This window comes from Camelus bactrianus, chromosome 4, assembly GCF_048773025.1.
Source record: "Camelus bactrianus isolate YW-2024 breed Bactrian camel chromosome 4, ASM4877302v1, whole genome shotgun sequence".
In the NCBI taxonomy this organism is placed as follows: domain Eukaryota; kingdom Metazoa; phylum Chordata; class Mammalia; order Artiodactyla; family Camelidae; genus Camelus; species Camelus bactrianus.
Genome location: NC_133542.1, coordinates 70,708,361 through 70,728,556, shown reverse-complemented (window position 1 = coordinate 70,728,556; position 20,196 = coordinate 70,708,361). Strand labels below are relative to the sequence as shown.

General features: G+C 51.4%; 1 protein-coding gene and 1 non-coding gene across 3 annotated transcripts in view; both read right to left on the bottom strand.

Moving 5' to 3' along the window:
• Window positions 1-124: 124 nt before the first annotated feature.
• The window catches only part of STXBP1 (syntaxin binding protein 1), a 62,290-nt gene continuing 42,218 nt past the window's right edge, over window positions 125-20,196 (bottom strand). The window contains exons 11-20 of one of the 2 annotated variants that reach the window (XM_074362268.1): window positions 20,105-20,165; window positions 18,708-18,773; window positions 17,981-18,061; window positions 15,922-16,060; window positions 15,120-15,229; window positions 14,013-14,114; window positions 12,326-12,411; window positions 9,090-9,244; window positions 7,400-7,525; window positions 125-2,039 (exon numbers count right to left, since the gene is read on the bottom strand). In XM_074362268.1, the coding sequence (XP_074218369.1) occupies window positions 7,416-7,525; window positions 9,090-9,244; window positions 12,326-12,411; window positions 14,013-14,114; window positions 15,120-15,229; window positions 15,922-16,060; window positions 17,981-18,061; window positions 18,708-18,773; window positions 20,105-20,165 (910 nt within the window). In that variant the 3' untranslated portion in view covers window positions 125-2,039; window positions 7,400-7,415. The remainder of the gene's footprint in view (window positions 2,040-7,399; window positions 7,526-9,089; window positions 9,245-12,325; window positions 12,412-14,012; window positions 14,115-15,119; window positions 15,230-15,921; window positions 16,061-17,980; window positions 18,062-18,707; window positions 18,774-20,104; window positions 20,166-20,196) is intronic. The other variant, XM_074362267.1, reaches the window with a different exon arrangement.
• TRNAG-ACC (transfer RNA glycine (anticodon ACC)) lies at window positions 10,147-10,219 on the bottom strand. The gene has a single exon. It is a non-coding gene; the product is annotated as a tRNA-Gly (tRNA).

Sequence of the window (20,196 nt, the reverse complement as noted above, 5' to 3'; positions counted from 1 at the left end):
TGGAGCCAGAAGGCTCCAAGCCATGGCCAGGGGTGGCTGGACTCCTCCGCAGTGGCCCATCAACGAAGCCTTTCTTCTCCCGCTCCCGAGTAAAACCAGACTGCAAGTCACCCTGGACACCGTGGATGGGTGCTGATTTATTTATTTATTAGACTCGAGTGCTTTAGTACAGAACGGTACAGAGATGATATATGTTTGTGCTTCAATACTTTCGAACACTGAGATTCTGATAATTTCAAGGTAAACAAGTTTCAAGACAGACTAACTTTTTTTTTAAAATATTCTTTTGATAAATTATTTTTATATAAATAACAGAGAAAGGAAAACCAACAGGTTGGACAAACAAGGTCCTGAAGCATGAGCATTGTTTGGTCAAGGGCAGGGAACAAAACAAGCAGTAACAGGAAGAAACAAACCAAGGCAGGTACCTACAGTCTGTCCTAAGGAAATCAGAGCTCGTAAGGGGGAGAAGGGACACGGACCTGAAAACTAATCTGAGTGCAAAGGGGAGATTTCAAAGCCTTGAGGGGAGAACGCCACGATGCATCTAACTGGGTGGGTGAGGAGCGTATTCTGAAAGGGAAGTGGGGGCCGCGAAGAACTAGCACACACCACGTTTGCAACGACGTCACGAGACAGTAATACACACCACGGTCTGCAGGAGTTAAAGGGGGCGGGGTGGGGGCGGGGTGCGGGACGTTTTTGTGACTTCCACTGTCGTTATAGTTCATGACAAGAGCAGCAGAACAAAGAGCGTGCTCCCCACCGGAGAATGAGCTGCTAAGTCCTGAGGATGACGAGACATCCTTCCTGCATTTGCTCTTTAATTTTTGCATTAGAGCTAAGTTTTATACAGCTACGTTTTTATACAGAGAATAATAAAATGATGGTTTTCTCTTACAAGCACGACGACTTAAGACCCCAAACTACACAAAACAAAGTATTATGAAGTATGGTAAACTGAGGAGAATCTGAGTGGGAAAAGGGCTACTCTTCTTTGAAGCCCGGGGCACAGACCAGAAGCCTGCAGAACCCATTCTGTTCTGGCCCCTTCCCGCCCTTGAGCCCACCCAGGCTGGCCCACAGAGGAGGAGGAGCCCTGCTGGGGGTGATGCCTGGGGCAGGATGCGGTCTGGTCAGAAGGACCAGGTCTAACCGCTTCTCCAAAAGATCAGCGGGAGCTTGCTCCCCTCCTCATCCAGGCACAGTGACAGATGGCAGAACAACTTCCCTCAGATCACAGAGCCGTGGCCACAGGCCAGGGAGGCAGTGTGACAGGCTGGACGCCAGCCAGCACCCAGCCTGATTCCCCGGGACACCCCCGGCCCCAGCCCCAGGGGGAACAAGCCTCCGCGGAAACATAGGTTGGCTCGAGCTCAAATCTCACATGATGTCACCTGAGCTTCACTTGTAAGCTTATCTGGAGGAGAGCCAGCTGTGGGGTAGTAACTGGAGTTGAAGGTAACAGATTAATCCTCAGTTTGAAACACTCCAAGAACGGACATCTCAGTGATTCCCAACAAGAACGGGAACAACCCCAAATGGGTTTTTTAGAACACCCAAACGTCTATCTTCCCAAACGCAAGCAAGGTGCACAGGTCACACTGGACTATGTACAAGGTCATGGAATCATGACTAACGGGGAGGAGGTGTCCACTCGTCCTAAGCAGTTCCAGAAACCCTCCAGCAGTGGGTCCCTTACACCGAGCTTCTCCTCTGGGATACATATAGAAGATACTCTTTTTAAAAAACACAATGCATTCTTTTGTTTCAAACGAGAAGAGGGCATCATCCAACACGAGGACGCAGCGGCGCCAGTGCCGGCCGGGCGTGCAGAGCTGGGGGCGGCGGAGGGAGCAGGGGCAGCAAAGTAACCGAGGTGGCTGGCGGTCAGCAGTCGGGGCTGCGAGCACTTCGGGGAGAGGGTGTGTGTTTTGGAGGGGTGGCTTAATTTTTTTAACTGCTTATTTCTTCATCTGTTTTATTCAGTTTCTTCAGCGTGTCCAGCAGTTTCTGTGGGGTGAGAATGTGTGTGGATCCTGGAGGAGGCAGAGAAGACCGTGAGTGTGCTGGCTCTGGTTTCAAACACTTTCCTTTCCTGCCCTTCAAGTTCCCATGTCTGTGTCCTCCCCCGCCCCAACCCTGGCTTTGGTCTAGTGGAAGCAGGGAAGGGGTTGGGGACAGGGTTTGGGGGCTATGTCACAGTAGGCCTGGGAGACATTTGGGGGCTGTGGATAAACAGAACACATCCTCTGGCTCAGGCAGGGTCCAGGGCTGTACAAGGAAGGAGCCCGCCTCTCCAACTGGGCTCAGCGCTGTCGGCCAGGGGACAGGAATGGTGCTTCTAATTCTCTTCTGGACTCAAGGAGGAGCCAGGGAGAGAAATTCCAAACCAAATGGCAGGGGAGGAGGTTGGGAATGGGGCAGGGATTAGCCAGGGGGACTGTGTGTGGAAAGAATGGTATAGGTAGGGAGGGAGTGGATGGACAGAGCATCCTGGGGACGCCACTGACCTCTGGGAGCCAGCTGTTTGGTCCTGCCATGGTGGGAGGGACCTCAGGTGTGAAGGGGAAAGGGCTGGGGTACCTGAGGCCTTACCTTGTAGAGACCGCCCATTGTAAGAGATTAGAAATGCTTGCAAAATTTTAAGCTAATGGAATTAGATATAATTTTACTGCAAAAATTAAAAATAAAAATAAATGAAGTCCTTTTTCATAAAGAGAGAGAGAGAGAGATCTAATAAGTGCAGTAAAAAAAGATGCATGGATCGTGTGGTTTGGACATGGACTTACTCAAACAGAACAGAGGTGACTGGCGTGTGAGCATGAGGCCTGCACGCATGCAGCAGTGGGCTTCAAAGAAAGAGATCCCGGTGGGAAAGAAGAACTGAACAAAAGAGATCCGTACTTGAAAATGTGCCTCCCTGGAGATGAGGGCAAGGCAGTGGGCCTTCGTGGGAGGAGGGGACCAGAAACCAAACCCCAGGACGCCATATTCCCACCCTGAGGGCAGGCAAAAGAAGGCTTTGGCTGGTTTGTTGGGAATGATTCCAAACACCAGGGTCCCTACTTGCTCAGCTGACCCGTGACTGCTGGCACTGCGGGCCTGGAGCCTTCTGGTCAGTCCAGACCAGGAGAACGCTGGTGAAGCCCTCTCTGGTGTGAGAGGCTTCTTAACATCCTGTTCCCTGCATTTCAAGCCCCAGCCACCCAGTCACTGCCCTGAGTGAGGAACCATCCCCGGCTACTTTCCAGAGGTGCCCAGTGTGATGCCCTGAGTGGGCACCAGCCCCTGCGCCCAAAGCTGACTCATTACTCTGCAGACCTGAGAGTCTGCAGACATGGGTTTCAGCAGCGTGTCCCTGAGTGTTTTTATACCACCCAACCTCCCCTAAAGACTCTCATATCTGTAACCTTACCAATCTTCCTACTAATCCTAAAGGTCAAAGGCTGCTCCACAAAATGAGGAAACAGGAACAAACATTACTAAATTCTGAACAGAAGCATTGCCAGAATGAAGGCCTTCTGAATGTCAACTTGATGCAGTCTGAGGGTCTACACCTGAATGACAGCTGCTGGCAACTCCGCCCAGGGCATATCTCAGGGTCTTCCTAGGTTAAGGCAACAACCACACACATGCCAACGGTCCCTAACATCCTCCCAGCAGCCATCCGCCAGGAAACAAGAGGGCAGGCTTGATTTAGAGGAAAATCAAAAGGCCTCTGATCAGACGCCCATCCCAGGTGCTTCCTACCCTTGCTGACATGCAGATTCAGGGGTGAGGGCAGGGCAAAAAGAGGTGATGGAATCCACACTTTAGAACTTTCTGATATTATCTGATTGCTGACCATCTGGTGTCCCCAGAAAACATCCAGGACTAAGAGTATCCGACAATCAGTGGGGCCGCTAGGGCTCCCTGCCCCAGGGATGCTGTTCCTGGGCCCTAACCACCTGGTCTCTTTAAAGGGTACAGACCAGCGGGTGTTAATCCGAATCCCCTGGGATCCAGTTCTTGCCACACAATCATCTGCAGGGCTTTAAAACCACAAACGTTGCATACTGAGCAGGGTAAGTCCGTAATCCACATTTTGCAATGTTCTCACTTTGAACCCATAGGTGGCTGACCATGTAGGCCCTCTAGAATGGCAAGTGGGGTCCACTGCTCTGAGGGTCCCTCTTATTCTACATGACTGAGAGACTGAAATGTGAACAGTGGTCTCCAAAACAAAGTCATTCAAAGACTGTCGAACTTGGGGGCCAGACACAGTGAGCTCCACCAGGACACAGTCCTTCCTTCCTCACTGATGGGATCTGAAAACCAGAAGAGTTCTTACCAATCAGCTGGTCTGGCTGCTCCTGGACTTGGCTGAAACAGACCTGCTGACTCAGAATATTCAGGGTGGCACCAGGGAATGGTAGATTTAAACTGTATATTTAAGAGCAACCCAGGTGAGTCTGATGACCTGCCAGGGTTGCAAGGCAGTGGTCTTCCCCACCCACATCCTACAGATGGGAGAGAGACGCCCAGGGCAGTGGACCACTGGCTTGCAGCAGGTTGGTGGCACAGCCAGGCCCAGAAGCCACGCCACTGCCCTCAAGTCTGGGCATCTCATGGTCTCCCGACCCGGGAGAGGAGGTGCAAGGGAAGGCTGAAATAGTGGCCGGGCAACAGGCTGGTCTGAATTCAGATTCAAACCTGAGTCCCACTGAAAAATGAAGCTGATCTGACCCTGATCTAGAATAAAGCAAAATATTCAACATTAAAAGCAAAAACTTACTCCCCCATGTTAAATGCCTATTATGGTCAAAACCAGCCTTCCAGCCCCCTTTCATTAGCTGCCAGCAGCCTCCTGGACATTCCCCCAGAGCAACGAGATGAAGATCTAATCAAAAGGCTGCATTCCTTAGACAGTTTGGAGGATTGATTAGCAGGATTGCGAGGAGGCTCGGTGGTAACTGTGCCCTTCAGTTCTCCACGCCCGCCCCCTTTAGCCCAGACCTGGGGAGCCGGCCTCAGCTCCGGGAGAGACAGGAAGTAGACGGACAGAGCGTGGCACCAGCACCCATGCACGGCGCCTGCTAGGGACACTCATTCACTGCCACGCAGGAAGAACTCCTCTCTTAAAGCTAAGTGACTGCAAACACTGATGGTGGCAGGAGACCGCCTGCCCCTCTAACGCCCAGCAATGTCCGAGGCTTTGGTCACCTGGGCAATCACAGTGGAAGCGGGCAAGTCAGAGAGCCATCTGCTTTCTGACCTCCCTGGTGTGAGGGCTTCGTGCCTCACTTTTTCTTAACTGAACTCTCTAAACTCCAACACTGCCCAGCAAAGCACCTCAGAAGCCAAGAACATACAACCAGAGTCTGTTCGTGCTTTCTCTGCTCTGACGACAGCCGAGACCTCTGTGCCGACTGGACGTAAAACAAAGGAGAGGCTTCTTGTGACACAGGGAATCCCAGAAGGAGTCCCAGCAGGAGTCCTGGGGGTCTGGGTCTGTGATTCTTTCAGGCTCTGCCAGTGGTCTGCCACTGCCGCAGCCTCGCCTGAACATCTGTCCTTCAAGTCTCAAAATACAACTTGCATCAGAGGCCGTCCACCCACCTGCCGCCTGCACCAGCTGTCTGCACCAGAACCAGATGTCTCTGATTACCAGCCTTCTAAGGTGCTTCTAAGTAATGGTTGGTTTTTTAATAGTTGCTTTTACTCACCACCCAGTGGCCTCGCTTTCTAGGGGGAGGCAGTCTGGGCAGGATGCCAGGGCCATGGCCAGCCCCACGTCCTGGCTCACAGCCACTTGCTGCCTCTCTCCACCCTCTTGCCGCGGGCAGCCATCTCTCAGCCAAGGGACAGAAAGAGCAGGAGATAAACAGTGCAGCCTCTGGCTCCGACCTTTAGAGCAAGTCCTTCATGGATGGAGCACATTCTCTTTAAATAAACAAGCACACTTCTGATGTCACCTAGCCAGGGCTCTGATGTCCATGGCTCTGAGGGTCACCAGAGAGTGTGCGAGCAGGCTGGGCCGCCTGGTTTGAGCCACCACCAAATTACTGCATTGCGGATGGTCAGAGCCTAGAGGAGCCTCGGAGCCCTGAGATTTAGCTGCCTCACGTTCTGTGTCCTGTGTCCAGTGGGAACGACCTCCCACGGTCACCCCAGTGCTTGTGGCAGAGCTGGGGCTGGGGTCCAGGTCTGTCCACTGCTCACTCACAGGCGACTCATGGTCCTGACTCACTGGGCACGTCTCAGCCTGGAGCGGGGGTGTAGTATTTTCAGGGTCCATCATCAACAGAGCAGATGAAGTCAGGTACACAAAACACGGCCTCATCACTGACTGCAATGAAGCTAAGGGATGATTAATGCTACAGTGAGGTCTTCAGTGTCAGCCTGCCACCTGAACACATCATAGGAAGTTCCCAGCTCATAGGAAGGGTGGAAAGAGAGAGGAAGGAAACGAGGACAAGAATAAAACCTGGACAATCTGCCAAACCAACAGTGGGTTCCTGGGAACTGAAACAAAGGCACAAGCATGGACGTTCTTTAAAACAGCACACAGTGTTGAGAACAGATCTCTACCCAGAGGCTCTCAGTCTGACCAAGAGACTCCAGTGGGAGAGAGGGGTATGATTCTTAACTCCTGAAAAGGATTCACAGGATAATTAAAATAAAAGCAATTACTCAAGAGCAAATGACTATGAAGTGCCGGTTTCCCTGGAGGAACAGGAGACACGACTCTCCACTGATGGCTGCAGCTCACCACGGATAAGGTGGCTTATCATCTCATCACCCCTTAGAAATTGCTCCTCGGGATAAGCGCCTGTCCTGGGAAAAAGGTATTTACACGTCTAACTCCCGGTGACTGGGAGTCTGTTCTGACACCCTCTGCCAAGCCTTCCTCATGATCAGGTGCTCACAGGCACGTCCACTGGAGTTCTGCCTTCTTGGACAGGACCGTCCCCTGAACACCTGCTGGTCTCACTCTCAAGTTCCCACATCACAACGAGGGTGCTCTGTGTTCTCTGCCTGGCGCCCACATTGGCCCTGGGGCCAGCAGGCTTGGACGCCGTGCCTGTGGCACCCCTCCACGCCCAGCTCCTAGGAGGACTGTCCACAGCAGTTACTATCGTTTCTGGTTTAAAGCCCAGTCTGACTGAGCAGCAGGTAACCCAAGGCATGAGCAAGCTGGCAAGCTGGAGCCCAGCGGCTCTCGGGGCAGGGTTGGTGAGGGCAGCATCGGACACATTTTCAATCGGTGTTAAGAACTGCAAGCATTTTCTCATTAAAAGAAAATCAAATAAATAATAAATTAAAAAAGGGAAAAATAAAGAAAAAGAGTGACGGAATAATCAAAGAAAACCCTTCGTAGTAGAAGAGTTTCTTTTCTGTAATAAGCTGCTTTTACTTTGTTTCTTTGGCTCTCACTCCATTGTTGGAGCCTGATCCTCAAAAGATACCCTAGAGGACTCCCGGAAGTCGGGGTGTCTCAGGTCCATGAGAAATTTGGTGGGAGTGAGAATATGAGTAGAACCTGCGGGAGAACAGAGGCTGGCTGACTGCTTGAACAAAGGTACGTTACAGGAACATGCCAACTTAGGCCTATGTTTTATGCAGCCAATGAGGTGTGAGAGCGAGCCGCACGCGCACACGCGGTGCACACGCGGCGCACACGCGGCGCACGCGCACACGGCCGAGAGGAGGGCGGGCATGCACAGGGCAGGCAAGGCCACACAGCGGACGTCAGCGGTCTGCACCAGGCCTTTCCACCGATCCACACGGGCGGCCTTATCTCCCCGGGGCTCCATCTCCCAAAAGGCAACCTCAGGTCGGGGCGAATGTGGAAAAGGGGGTTTACACCAAAGCCTGGCTGGGACAGCTTCTGCCCAGAAAAGCTGTGTTTGAGCAGAGAATTAGCCAACACGCCCATGCAACATGTATGCAAGCGGGGAACACAGAAGCTCTGTCACAGAGGCCTTCGTAAACAAAGAGGAAAAAAACACAGGGAGAGATGGTGACCAGAGGAGGCTTCAGGGAGTAGGGAGGGCCAGGGGGTGTCCGATCTCCCCACGGAATGGTGGTATCTGGAAGGCAGGTTGTGGAGACAGTGCCAGGTCCATCTTGATACATCCAGGAATGGCCGGCCATGTGGGCTGGTCTGCAGAACATGATCTCTCAGAGCTTGGGGGGCACTGTGACTTGGTCATCCCAAGGTGGAGGCATAATATGGACACATCTTACTGAGATAAAGGGCAAGGGCAGGGCCCAGCCAGGGCAGTATGTGCTGACCGCCTCTTGCCAATCAATAGCAAGAGGCACCTTGGGCAGGTGCAACTCCATTTTGTTAAGGGCGAGATGGGACAAAAGGAAGGCATCTGGAGAACGCAAGATATGTTTCAGCTCATTCTTCCTATTCCAGCCCTAGAAACTGGGGAAATTCCTGCAGGTGTGAAAAAGGAGAAAAATCTCCTCCTGCATTAAGTCAGCTCTTATGGGTTGCTTCCTTTCTTCTGGAAAACTAGCAGGAAATACCAGAAGGGATACGATAGACCTACAAGTGGTGGGAACTGGTTAGGGGAACCCTTAGCAGAGCCCAGCAGTCAGGCCAGTATGTTTCGGGCAATATCTGCTCACATGCCTTGTCGGTCCGTCTCCAACGGACAAATGAAGGAGGGGGGAAAGTTCACCTTCCATTCACTGAGCACCTGCTGGAGGTGAGGCCCGTGGCCAGGAAACTGACAGGTCCCCCTCAGGCCTAGTTCAGGCTGTAAGTGGGTGTCCTTAACCACATTTGCTGGGTAAGGGAATCACAGCGTGGAGGGGGAGGCACTTCAGGGGTGACCACATGGCAGCGGCGGAGCAGGAATGTGAGCCTGGCCTGCTGGAGTCTGTGATCGCGTACTTCCCACCACAGGGAGCTGCCTCCCGTCAAGAGATACAGTGCAGACATGAGGAAGGAACCCTTCGCCCCTCAGTGTCAGCTGGCCAAGTTTTGCAGGGGCAATGGGGAACCCAAGACAGAATGGAACACCAAAGCATGGAATGGAATCAAAGTGCAGTGAAGCAGCCCCTTCCCTCTAGAAAACATGCCCACTCACCTATGAGCACTTCCCACTTGCCGTTGGCCTGGGTCACCTCATAAGCACAACGCATCTCGTTCAGGCTCACGCCCCCCAGGATGAAGATGATGAGGCGGGGACCGCTGCGGTACTCCCCGGGGGCCTTATTCTTATGCCAGTGCCCATAGCGGGCGCTGGGGCAGGGGAGAGGTGGAGAGAGAGAGACAGTGATGTTTGCATTTATAGCATTTATGTCATTCACATTTGTTCTGTACACCAGTGGCCAAAACAGAGCAGACGCCTTGCAAGTGCTGGCTGAACTGAACTGCAGCGCCAGGTGTCGAGTGCTTTGGCTGCCGAGAGAAGAATCTCTCTGAGCGCCCGTGCTGGGACTCTGTCACTCTTAGAAACACGCAGGCACCAGGCAGGTTCGGGTCAGCTTTAAAGGTGGACGTTCAACAGCTTCACCTGTGTGATGCTGGTCCAGGCACCTACCCCAGATCGCATATGTCCCATGCTTGTCTGCAGCAGCGATGACAGAGTCTAGGGCCTGTCTTCAGGCTGATTCACTGGACAAATGTGCACTGGGTGCCACACTGGGGCCAGGCCACCCCAGCAGCGAGGAGCCGGCCCGAGTGAGATACAGCTCTTGCCCACCAAGAGCTCACGGTTTAATTGGGGTGGGGAGGGCGGGGAGGGCGGGGAAGGAAGCGAGTCTGCATGTGCTCTGATGGAGGAGCTCAGCGCCATCCTGCGTACACACATGGGAGGGCAGTCTAGCCCTGATCAAGCATTACTGGTGAAGGCTTCCCGGAAGAGGTGACACTGAGCTGCCTCCTAATAGGCATTTCAATGGTGGGACAGCTCCCTAGGTGTCCCCTCTGCCCCTGGCCTCCCTCAGTGTGTCTTTACCTTGTCCTCAGAAACAATGAGGAATGAGTTGCTTCCAGGTTAAGAAAATGGGGAAAACAAAACAAAAATCAAAACAAAATGAGGAGAGCAAGGCTGCCCTGGAGAGTGGAAATTAAAAAAAAATTTTTTTGGGGGGGGTAACTAGGTTTGCTTTATTTATTTACTTGTTTGTTCATTTATTTAATGGAGGTACCAGGGATTGAACCCAGGACCTTGTGCATGGTAAGCACACACTCTACCACTGAGCTATACCCTCCCACTGGGAGTGGAATCTTACGGCTCTTCCTGACTTACAACAGCAGTAAAGTCACTTCCCAAATCTCGGGACCCGTCTGGGCCAGCTCAGACGATCTCACAGTCACTTTTCTTGCCTGTGCAATCAATTGTTTGTCTGCCATCGTCAGCCTGGCTATGGCCCTACGTGGGATTTTGTGTTTTACTCTAACATTGGCAATATACAGTTGGCCTCTGCTGGCATCAGAGGGGATGCACAATGCTAGATGCCACGTAGGCCTGAGAGTGACGACAGAAGGCAGGTGGAGAGAGAAGATGGGTGGGCAAAGTCTGAGTCGAGGGACAAAGGTGCAACTTCTGAAGAGTGTTACCCTGGGAACCGCACGTCACAGCAGAGCCAGGGAGGAACCTGGGCCACACAGACGAGGGAGGCAGAGAAGAGAGTCTGGAGGAGAACTGCATTTATAGTATAGAGTCCCAGGGACTGGCACGTGGAGATGTCACCCTCACAGCACAGCAGGAGAGCCTTGTGGATGAGCACAAAAAGGAGATGAACCAGAGGAAGAGCTTTCAAAAATACATTCACAAGGCATCATGGGCGGCCAGGAAAACAGCACTGGAGAACCCGGAGACGGAAGTACGGACTGTTGTATGCTCACATCTCTAAGGTGAGAAACGTCTGAGCATCAGCAGGTACATGGCAAAAATCCAGCAAACCCAAGGCATCCACATTTCCATCATCTGTTTCCATCAAGAATGCATCTGAGGGGGAGGGTATAGCTCAAAGTGGTAGAGCACATGCTTAGTATGCACAAGGTCCTGGGTTCAATCCCCAGTACCTTCTCTAAAAAAAAGTAAGTAAATAAATAAACCTAATTACAACCCCCCAAAAAAAGAATGCATCTGAGAAATGTGTCTTTATTCAGATGACCTACTCGTCCCTTTCTTACTAAAATTAATGAATGAATGAAAAGTGACAACAGACTACACCAAGTGCCTGCTACATGCCAGGCTCTGTTCTAGGCACCGAGGATAAAACAGACACAAATCCCTGCCCTTGTGAGGCTGACATTCTAGTCAGGGAGACTGGCAGTAAACAAGGCAAATACTAAGTGATGGTGTAAATGGATGGAGAAAAATAAAGCAGGGAAGGGAGACAGGAAGTGGTGGTGGGGCTGTGATTTTTCTCATTATTTTCTGTGACACCTTTATGGAGAGATAATTCATGTATCATACAATTCACTCAATTAAACCATACAATTCAATGGTGTTGAGTACAGTCACAGAATTGTGAACCATCACCACAATCAATTTTAGACTATTTTCATTGTCCCCGAAAATAAATTCTGTACCTATTAGCAGTTGCTCCCCATTCCCCACCCCCGTCCCCAGCTCCTGGCAACCATCAATCTACTTTCTGTCTCTACAAACTTGCCCGCCCTGGACATTTCATATAAATGGAGGCAAACAATATGTGGGCTTTAGTGATTGGCTTCGTTCACTTAGTATAATATTTTCAAGGTTCATCCACGTTGTAGCATGGATAAGTATTTCATTTCTATCTTTGGCTGAATAATATTCCATTATATGAATATACCATATTTTGTTTATCCATTCATCAGCTGATGGACACTTGAGTCATTTCCACTTTTGAGCTCGTATGAATAATGCTGCTAGGAACATTGATGAACCGTAATTTTAAACAGGGTGGTTAGGAAGGATGGGAGAAGGTAATTTTTGATTAAAGACCCAGAGGAGATAAGAGGTAGGCATATAGATATTTCTAGGGACAGATCATTTCAGGCAAAGGGAAAAGCAAGTGCAAAGGTCCTGAGGCAGAAGTAAGCCTGGCATGTTCAGGGAAGAGCAAGGAGGCTGATACGGCTGAAGTGGATGAGAAAAGGGAGGAGTGAGAAGTGAGGTGTGAGCCAGGGTGGAACAGGAAGCCAGGGAGTGAAGGGCCTCACAGCCGCTGGAAGGGCCTGGCCTGCACTCTGGCTGTGACGAGCTGGGGTGGGGGTGGGTTCTCAGGGATCATGCGGTGTCACAAGAGGACTACCGTGTAGCCGCCATCCAGCCAGACATGGTCCCACTGGCTCCCCTCTTGTTTGCTGGGCTTTCTCACTTACCTGACAGCAGTGGTGCTAAAGGAGGCAGAGGAGCGGGTCGAGATATAAGGGTAGTGCTTGGTATCAAGTTTGTCTTCAATAGTGTCCTGGAGAAAAGAGAGACAGCTGTTAGACCTGCCATCTGTTTGGAAAGGGCTGACAGAACCAAGGGAAGACAATTCCAAGAACAAGCCACTTAGCAGAAACCACAGCCAGGTTTGCAACCACCAGAGCTTGGAGCTCCCCTGCCCGCTGCTGGATGCCGGGTGCTTTCAGCCATGGACCAGACGCTCCATAGCTGGCTGATACTAAGGTTGTAGGTCTGCTCTTTAAGAGGAGAAAACGTGTATTAATTTTTCTTGCTTCTCTTTCAATTTGTTCTTTTTTCTCCCCTTTTATATCCTATGTGAGGCTATAAATGTCGCATTCTGCCCAATAAACTGACACTTGCCGTCAGTCTTGTAAAGACTAGGCACAAACAGTCTCTCAGGCAAGAGAAGGCCTTACACCCTCGGTTTTCCAAGGGCCTAATTATCTAGTGGGTGGATCCAGCTGTCCACCCACTGGTGCTGAGAAGTCTGCACTCCTAACAGCTACCATGTGAAGCCCACACATGTCTCCTGGGGGACTAGGGAGGAGGGGGAGGAAAGGGGAGCGGAGAACAAAGGAGGGAATGAGACAGAGGGGTTGGCTTGCCTATTCTGCCAAGCAAAGAAACGTAACTGGCTTCTAGATGTCTCATGTTCACCCATCCTTTTGGTTTGTGGGTTTTACAAATAGGAAGCTGACTCACTATATATATTTAAAATATATTTATTTTAACATACAATTCAGTGGGAACACCTGGATTGCTATGAATTAACAAAGGATCCCAGGCAGGTCCCTTCTCTGGACCCTATTCCTGTCCACCTGTCGAGGGCAGGAGTTGGGCAGATCACCTCCAAGTCTCACCCCAAAGCTCCAGTGGGGCAGGATTCTACACAGGGTTTCTTTAAGCTACAAGGAGAGAGGGACACCATTGAGCTACCTTACATTCACAGACACAAAACACCTACTATGCATAAGGCATGGTGCCAGAGGACAGGTCAGGTGAGGGCACAGGGCCAAGGTCTAGAAAGATGACCCAACACAGCAAGCAGCACACACACATGTCAAGAGCATCCCTGACACATGCTGGCGTCTAGGGAGGCCTCTGTGGTGCCGGGCGGTCAGACAGGTGGGTCAGAATATGGGGACGGTGTGACCAGATGGGGACTTTGCAGGGAGGCAGAATTCAGAAGGTGGGAAGGAGACTGAGAACATTCCAGGCAAGGGGTGGGTTTGAACAGAAGCATGCTTGGCAGGGTCCCTGGCTGACCTGAGGGCTTGTTGGGGAGCAGCAGGAGAAGGAGAGGGCGGGCTGCGGTCACTTTACCAAGGCCCTTCCACCCCGCTGCACCCTCAGCGTGGAGCTTGCTACTCATACGACCTTCAGATGCTGTGATGTGTTTGGTTCCTTTGGATGTGGTATCATCGAGGGGTCTCTACTACGGGGCTAAAACATGCGGATCCAGGGGATCTGCATCTAGCAGTCTCCTGGGACTGCTCACTTCACAAACCCTCTGAGGCCTGGTTGCAAATCCCCAGAGAGAGAAAATCCAGGTGTCACCACCTCCTGAGGCAGGTGAGTCTGGAAGCCTCAGATGCAGAGCCCTAGGCCCGCGCTGACCTCCATGATGTCTTTGATGATCGGGGTCCATCGGGAGAGCTGGTAGGTCTGCTCACTGATGCGCTCTTTCCGCTCCGGTTTGCTCCGACGACGCAGAGTGGACTGAAGGCAGACACACGAGAGGAGACTTGAGTTGGCCCCTGGGCTTCCCCCCAGGACTCCCTTCAGGGAGTCAGTCCTGTCAAAGACTAAGAGGTGGGGAGGTTTTCCTGGAAAAGTCCAGAATATGCCCCGTGGGCTCCAGCCCAAGAATCTGGAGCAAACTTAGTTCTTTAAAGCCATGAAAAATGGCAAACATATGCCTTTTTTTTTTTTTTTTAAACAGGCAGTTAAAAAATAGTTTGCTGTCAACTATAGTAAAAAATACTGCTTTGGCATGACTTATCCTTTGCTTTTGCTTCAACTGCACAGGATGCACTGAATGAATCATCTCCATTCTCGTTTGGTCCCTTTGTGAACAAGGGTCTGAAAACACCAAACGACCCCCAGTCACAGGTCTCTGGAACAGAGCTTTTAACTCTAGGCTTCCAGAAGGAGGGCCCCTACAACTCTGCTGTATTAGCACTGAGGTGTGAACCAACTCCCCGCAGGAAGTGGGGTTTCCACCAGCGAGGTTCCTAGCGGAGGGCTCAGGAGAGTCCTAGACCCCTGCCCCGGCCTCTTCCAGAGCTCACTGCTGTGGGCCCCCCACACAACCTGCCCCGACTGGGTCCTGAGTCATTGCCAGCGCAGCAGACTCAGAGGTGGCAGGACAGCCTGACACTGTCACACTCTCACCCTCAAGGAAGGTGCTGAGTCTGCGTGTCCCACGGCAGGGCCGGACCGACCCCAGACCCGCAGGGTGAAGTGGGCGTGACTCCTGTTCTAGGCTGGTTCACAGACACGGCTCAGCTTAATGAGCGTGTGTGGCTGCTTGGTGTGCCTGTCTGGGTTCCTGGTGCTACACCTTGATTTTATTTCTGCCTCTATGCCTACATTCCTCTGACTGGGTCTGTTTTCTCCTTCTCGATGCTGAGTATATCACAAGCTGCCTTAAGTACGTTAGGGGAGAAGAGAGGAAACCCGCTGCTTCCCTTCTGCCCCACCCGCCCCCAGGCTGGCCCTCACGTCTGTGACGATGGGCACCCCGAGGTGCGCCATGTTGGTGATGATCTCGCTGTCCTCTGGTGGGATCTGGGCGTGCTGGATCAGCTTGTTCAGGTTCTCCTCGGTGATGCCTGAAAGGACAGACCCCCAGTCACTGTGCCCACCACTGCACGTCACACACTCAGAAGCAGAGCCAAGGGTGTGTGGGGCCCGTGCCCCTTCTCCTCGGGACTGGTGGGAGCTAACCTGCTCATCGCATCAACTTGACTGTGAGACCAGACAAGCTCAGAACCCCAGTTCTACTCCAGCCACTCCATCCTGGGCTATGACCGTCAGCAACTGCCCTTCACAGTCTGTGTTTCCATCTGTCCCCTGCTTCTCAGCAGTCCCCGCCACCCCTGGCCCATCACAGTCAACTTGGACAAGAGAGTCCCTTTTCCTATCTTTTTCATAGTGGACACTTATGGGCAACTATATGTGGGTAAAAATCAGTGATTTAAAGGCACAGTTTGCAAATGTGAGGCAAGTTAAAAGCTTCTGGCAGATCTGCTGATAAACTGGCTGTAAAGGCTCTCCCTGCCGTCCCCACCCCATCCTCTTTGAAATACTGTGAACCTTCAATTAACTCTAGACTCACTGGGAGATTCTCAGCCTCTACTTGGGACTGATCTGCCTACATCACATTTTCCCTGAAGTGAAGGATCTTCTTACTAAACACCCTTTGCCTTGTCTTCTACACTGTTTTCCACTTTGTTCTCTCTCTCAGCTGCCTCATTTCCCCTCCAAAGGGCCTATCCCGTCCTCTGCATTCCACCATTCCTACCGTTCTTCAAAAAGATGTAGAGAAGGATGATGCGGATTTTGTCGTAAGTGCTGACGTTGGCGTCCAGCAGAATGGGGACGATGGCTCTCATGGGGTCCTTGATCTTCTCCCCCTCAGCATCCGTGCCCATGGCCAGGTCCTGCACAAAACACATCACGTTGGCCCCTTTTCTGGTGACAGTCTGGGTAGATGGTAACTATTAGAAAACTGGTTGATCATAAATGCCTAGGAATTGGAGCTTGGCTGGGGAAGGTCCGAAACAGGAACCTGTGCTCTCATGATGCACTGTAATCAGCACTGGTGCCTACAGCATCCGTGAGAACTGAGCCAAGTCCCAAGATTCACTTTCCAAAAACAGATACCACATTGATTTGCCATCTTATTTAAAGATAAGCTGTTCCCTCCAGGTGAGTGCTGATACGTCTGTGCCAATTCTTCGCAAACAGCCTCAATCCCAGTAGGTCCTCAAGGGTACAAAGCCCTGCAGAGGGATCGGGGCTCACAGGGATGTGCTTCTCACACGTGGAAAGCTTTGGCACTTTAAGGTGCCTCTGCCGGGCTGGACTCTCTGCTTTGCTCCCCAGGCACTGGAGGCTGTGCTTGCTGAGTTTAATTAATCTAGGTTTTTAACCTCTGCTTTTAATCTTTCAGTCACTTTTAGGGAGAGGAGAAGAAAAACATGGGCTTCCAAACCTGCAAATCCCACTGCGAGAGATGAGGGGAGAGGAGGGGCCGACAAGGGGACTGAAGGGGAAAGAGTGAAGCGGGCATGGTCTACGGCACCCCCGCCCCCTTCATGGCTCAGGCGAGAGGCGGATCCATTATTGACAGGCCTGAGGAAGCAGCACATCAGTGTCAGCAAACTTGCTCTTGTTCTGAGACCAGCAGCTGCAACTTTCTCTGTAGCTCTTACTGAGGTTGCCATAAGGTTCCCCCTTTTCTCCCAAGATCCCAGGAGCCCCTGGCTAACAAGTATGATCTCAAGTTCAGGTCTCTTCCCAGCCTGGGTCAGAGGAAGGCAGTGCCCCTCTCCGAGGCCCTTTCACCCCTCAGTGCAGCCTCAAGAGACATTTGTTCAGCAGGACCTGACTCTCATACTCCCTCAAAGTTGATGTAACTAGTTCAACAATCACTGAGAACTTCTGAAAAAGTTAAACTTCCAAGGACTAATCCCAACTGCACTTGTACTGATCTTGGGATAACCTATTTCCTGGGCAGTCAAGGTCTTCTGGAGAAGACACCTTGTGTTCGTGAAGATCACCTGTGAAATGGATGGATTTCAGCAGGGCTACTTCCCCGCAGAAGACAGCCCATGAATCAGGGCTGATCTCACAAACCTAAGCTGAGCCTGTCACATCAGACCAGGAGATTTAAGTCTTAGCCACACGCTGAGAACTCGAGTTGTTTTTTTCTGTGAAAAGGGACCTCCCACTGAGGTTTCAGAATTGTCAAGTGCCCTCTCTTCCCTTAAAAGCCGACTGCAGCTGAGTAATGTTATCACGCACGAGGACCGGAGTGCCAGGATTAGTGACGCCACACAGCACTCCTGGAAAATGTGGCAGCGTTGTTACGTCCCTTCGCAGACAAGGAACATAAAGCAGAGAGATGCAAGCACACACACAGATCAGTGACAGGGACAGAGCTCCAATCCTAACTGTGACTTGGGAGGCAGTGGGCGCACTGCTGACCCTGGGCTGCACTGTCCCCTTTCAGCCTCTAGGTCTCTGAGCTGGAGTGGCTGTGGCAGGAGGAAAAGGTATTCAAGAGGTAAAATTCAGCCAGCCCCATTAAGGGAGGGCTCGGTGCTCCATACCTCTTTTCTGCCAACCCAGGGAGCCTCTGGCAAGTCAGACATGCAAAACCCAAACGGCACAGCACTCCAGACTAATCTAGTCCCTACCATTGACTGTGGAACTGGCTCCAGAGGGCTGAGGCAACACCATCTAGCAGACTTTCTCATTTCTATTTCCTATGATTCTGCAGGATGGTCAAGGTCAGAAGTAATAATTCAGCTAGGCAAAGAAATGGGCCCGGCAGAAAGAGAAGGAAATGGCCCTACCTGTTCCACGCGGCACAGTTTATCCACAGTGCCTTGGTAATGCTTCATGCAGTCTTCGGCCAGGTGCAGGTGGGTCGAATACTAGGACGAAGCAGAGGGTGTGTGGTCAAGGGATCGCCCGCTGACTCACGCAGAATCTACTGGGCACTGACTACTGCTAGGCACCAAGGCGTCTCCAGCCTCATAAAGGAGATGAAACATGCGTCCAATCAGGTTCACATACCCGACCACGGAGAGAGTGGTGTGTGTCGGGGAGAGGGTGGTAGGATGGTTTCACACACATTCACAAATTCTTTGATACTCGTCCCCCCAGGAGGTGGAGCTCAACCCTCTCTCCTTAGCGCGGGCTGGATTGGGTGACTCGCTTCTAAGGAATAGTGTGGAGGAAGTGACGTGTGACTCCCAGATCACTGTGACTTCCCCGAGCTCCCTCTCTAGGGCCGCTCACTCTGGGGAAGCCAGCTGCCATGTCATGAGGACACTCAAGCAGCCCTGGGGTGAGGCCCATGGGGTGAGGAATTGGAAGGATACAGAGGAAAAGAGAGGAAGAGGAGAAAAGAAAGTCATAGGAAATAAGCTGTCTTCCCAACCATTCATTTTTTTCTAATAAAAACTGGAGATGACTAAAAATTTGTGGATTTCAGTGACCAGCACAGTGGGGCTTTGAGGAGTCTTTTTGCAGTTGTTTATACTCACAGTTCGAATTGATCACTTTGGATCGTCATACCTTGCTGAGCTCTTTCTGGTACTGGGGCATTTTCTTCAGCATTTGGGACAGGTCCCGCATGGTAGTCTATAGGGAAAGGAAAGCATATGGTCTCACCCAGTGGCCCTGAGCTAAGGTGGGTGGGGCACAGGACAGGATAACAGCCAGCACTGGACATCCTGAGTGCACACTCTATAACCCCTGAAATGCATCTGTTAAACACAAGACCACATGTGTTTAGATTTTCAGGTCTCTGGCCCCCCAAAATTATTGACTTAAATACCATGACTGTATCATAGGTGGGGAACTGAACTCTGAAGTCTAGCAAAGTTGTATTTTATTTGCTGGACTAGAAAGTTATTGAGAGCACAATTCTTGCCAGGGAAGAACAATCTTTCCTCTATATACCGCTTTTCTGCACACTCAGCTCAAGTGGTCTTGGCATCAGGTCCACATTTCACCCCGGCAGAAAGGCTGTAGGTGTGTAGATCGGTAGAAAGTAGGCAGAAGGGGAGAAAAGGCTTGAATCTGCACCCTGACAAGTGGAGGGGTCTGTTTACTTTCTAATTGGGTGACCCACATAATCCCACTCACGTAGCTGACAAAAATTGATTGAATGACTACTACATACCAGGCACTTTTAGGTGCTGGAGACACAAGGACGAAAACAACAAAAAAGAATCTCTGCCTTCATGGAGCTGACAATGAGCAGGGGAGCCATTACAACCGAGTGGCTCAGCACTCTTGGAGGAATCACCAGCGTGGGTGCACAGAGCAGAGGCACCTCCCTGGTTTCCCAGAGAAAACGATGCCTGAGCCAAGGGACAGGGACCTCACAAGGCAAGGGCCAGGCAAGGAATTCAGGCATGGCTTGAGCAAGGGTGCAAGGAGGAAGGAGGCAGAGATGAGACTAGAGTCCATGGGGCCTGATGACCTGGGCGCTGCAAGGCGTGTCCATGGTGGGGTTTGGTTCTGCTGGGATGAGGAAGTCACCACCAGGTTTTAAGCAAGGGAGTGACACAATCAGACCTGTATTTCCCTTGACTAAGAGGAGTAAACCCTCCGATAAACATCAGGATAAGGAGAAGCCCAGGTAAGTAAGGGGATCCTAATTCTACCACGAGCCAAAAAAGGTTCCACAAGTTCTCCTGGCTTAAAGTGTATCATGATCCAAAACAGTAAATATTACTCCTCAGGGTAACAAAAAGCAGCTCTCTACAAATATCAAAAAAAAAGGGGGGGGGGCCTCCAGATCTCAATCTGGAATACAAAAATAAAGCAAAACAATTATCGGATGAAAAGAGGCCTGTCCCCCCGCCCCCTTTCACCAGTCCTGTGCTGAGGAGGCATCCTCCCTGTCCCCTGGAGAGAAAGCAAGGGTTAACCTACAGGGCACTGGAGCGTGAGGACAGGCTTACCTTCTCTCCAGTATTCATTCTCTTGCTAGAAGAAAAGTCTTTCAGAGAACGAGTGACTTCCCTGGAAGAGAGGAGGCAGCTAAGCTTCAAGG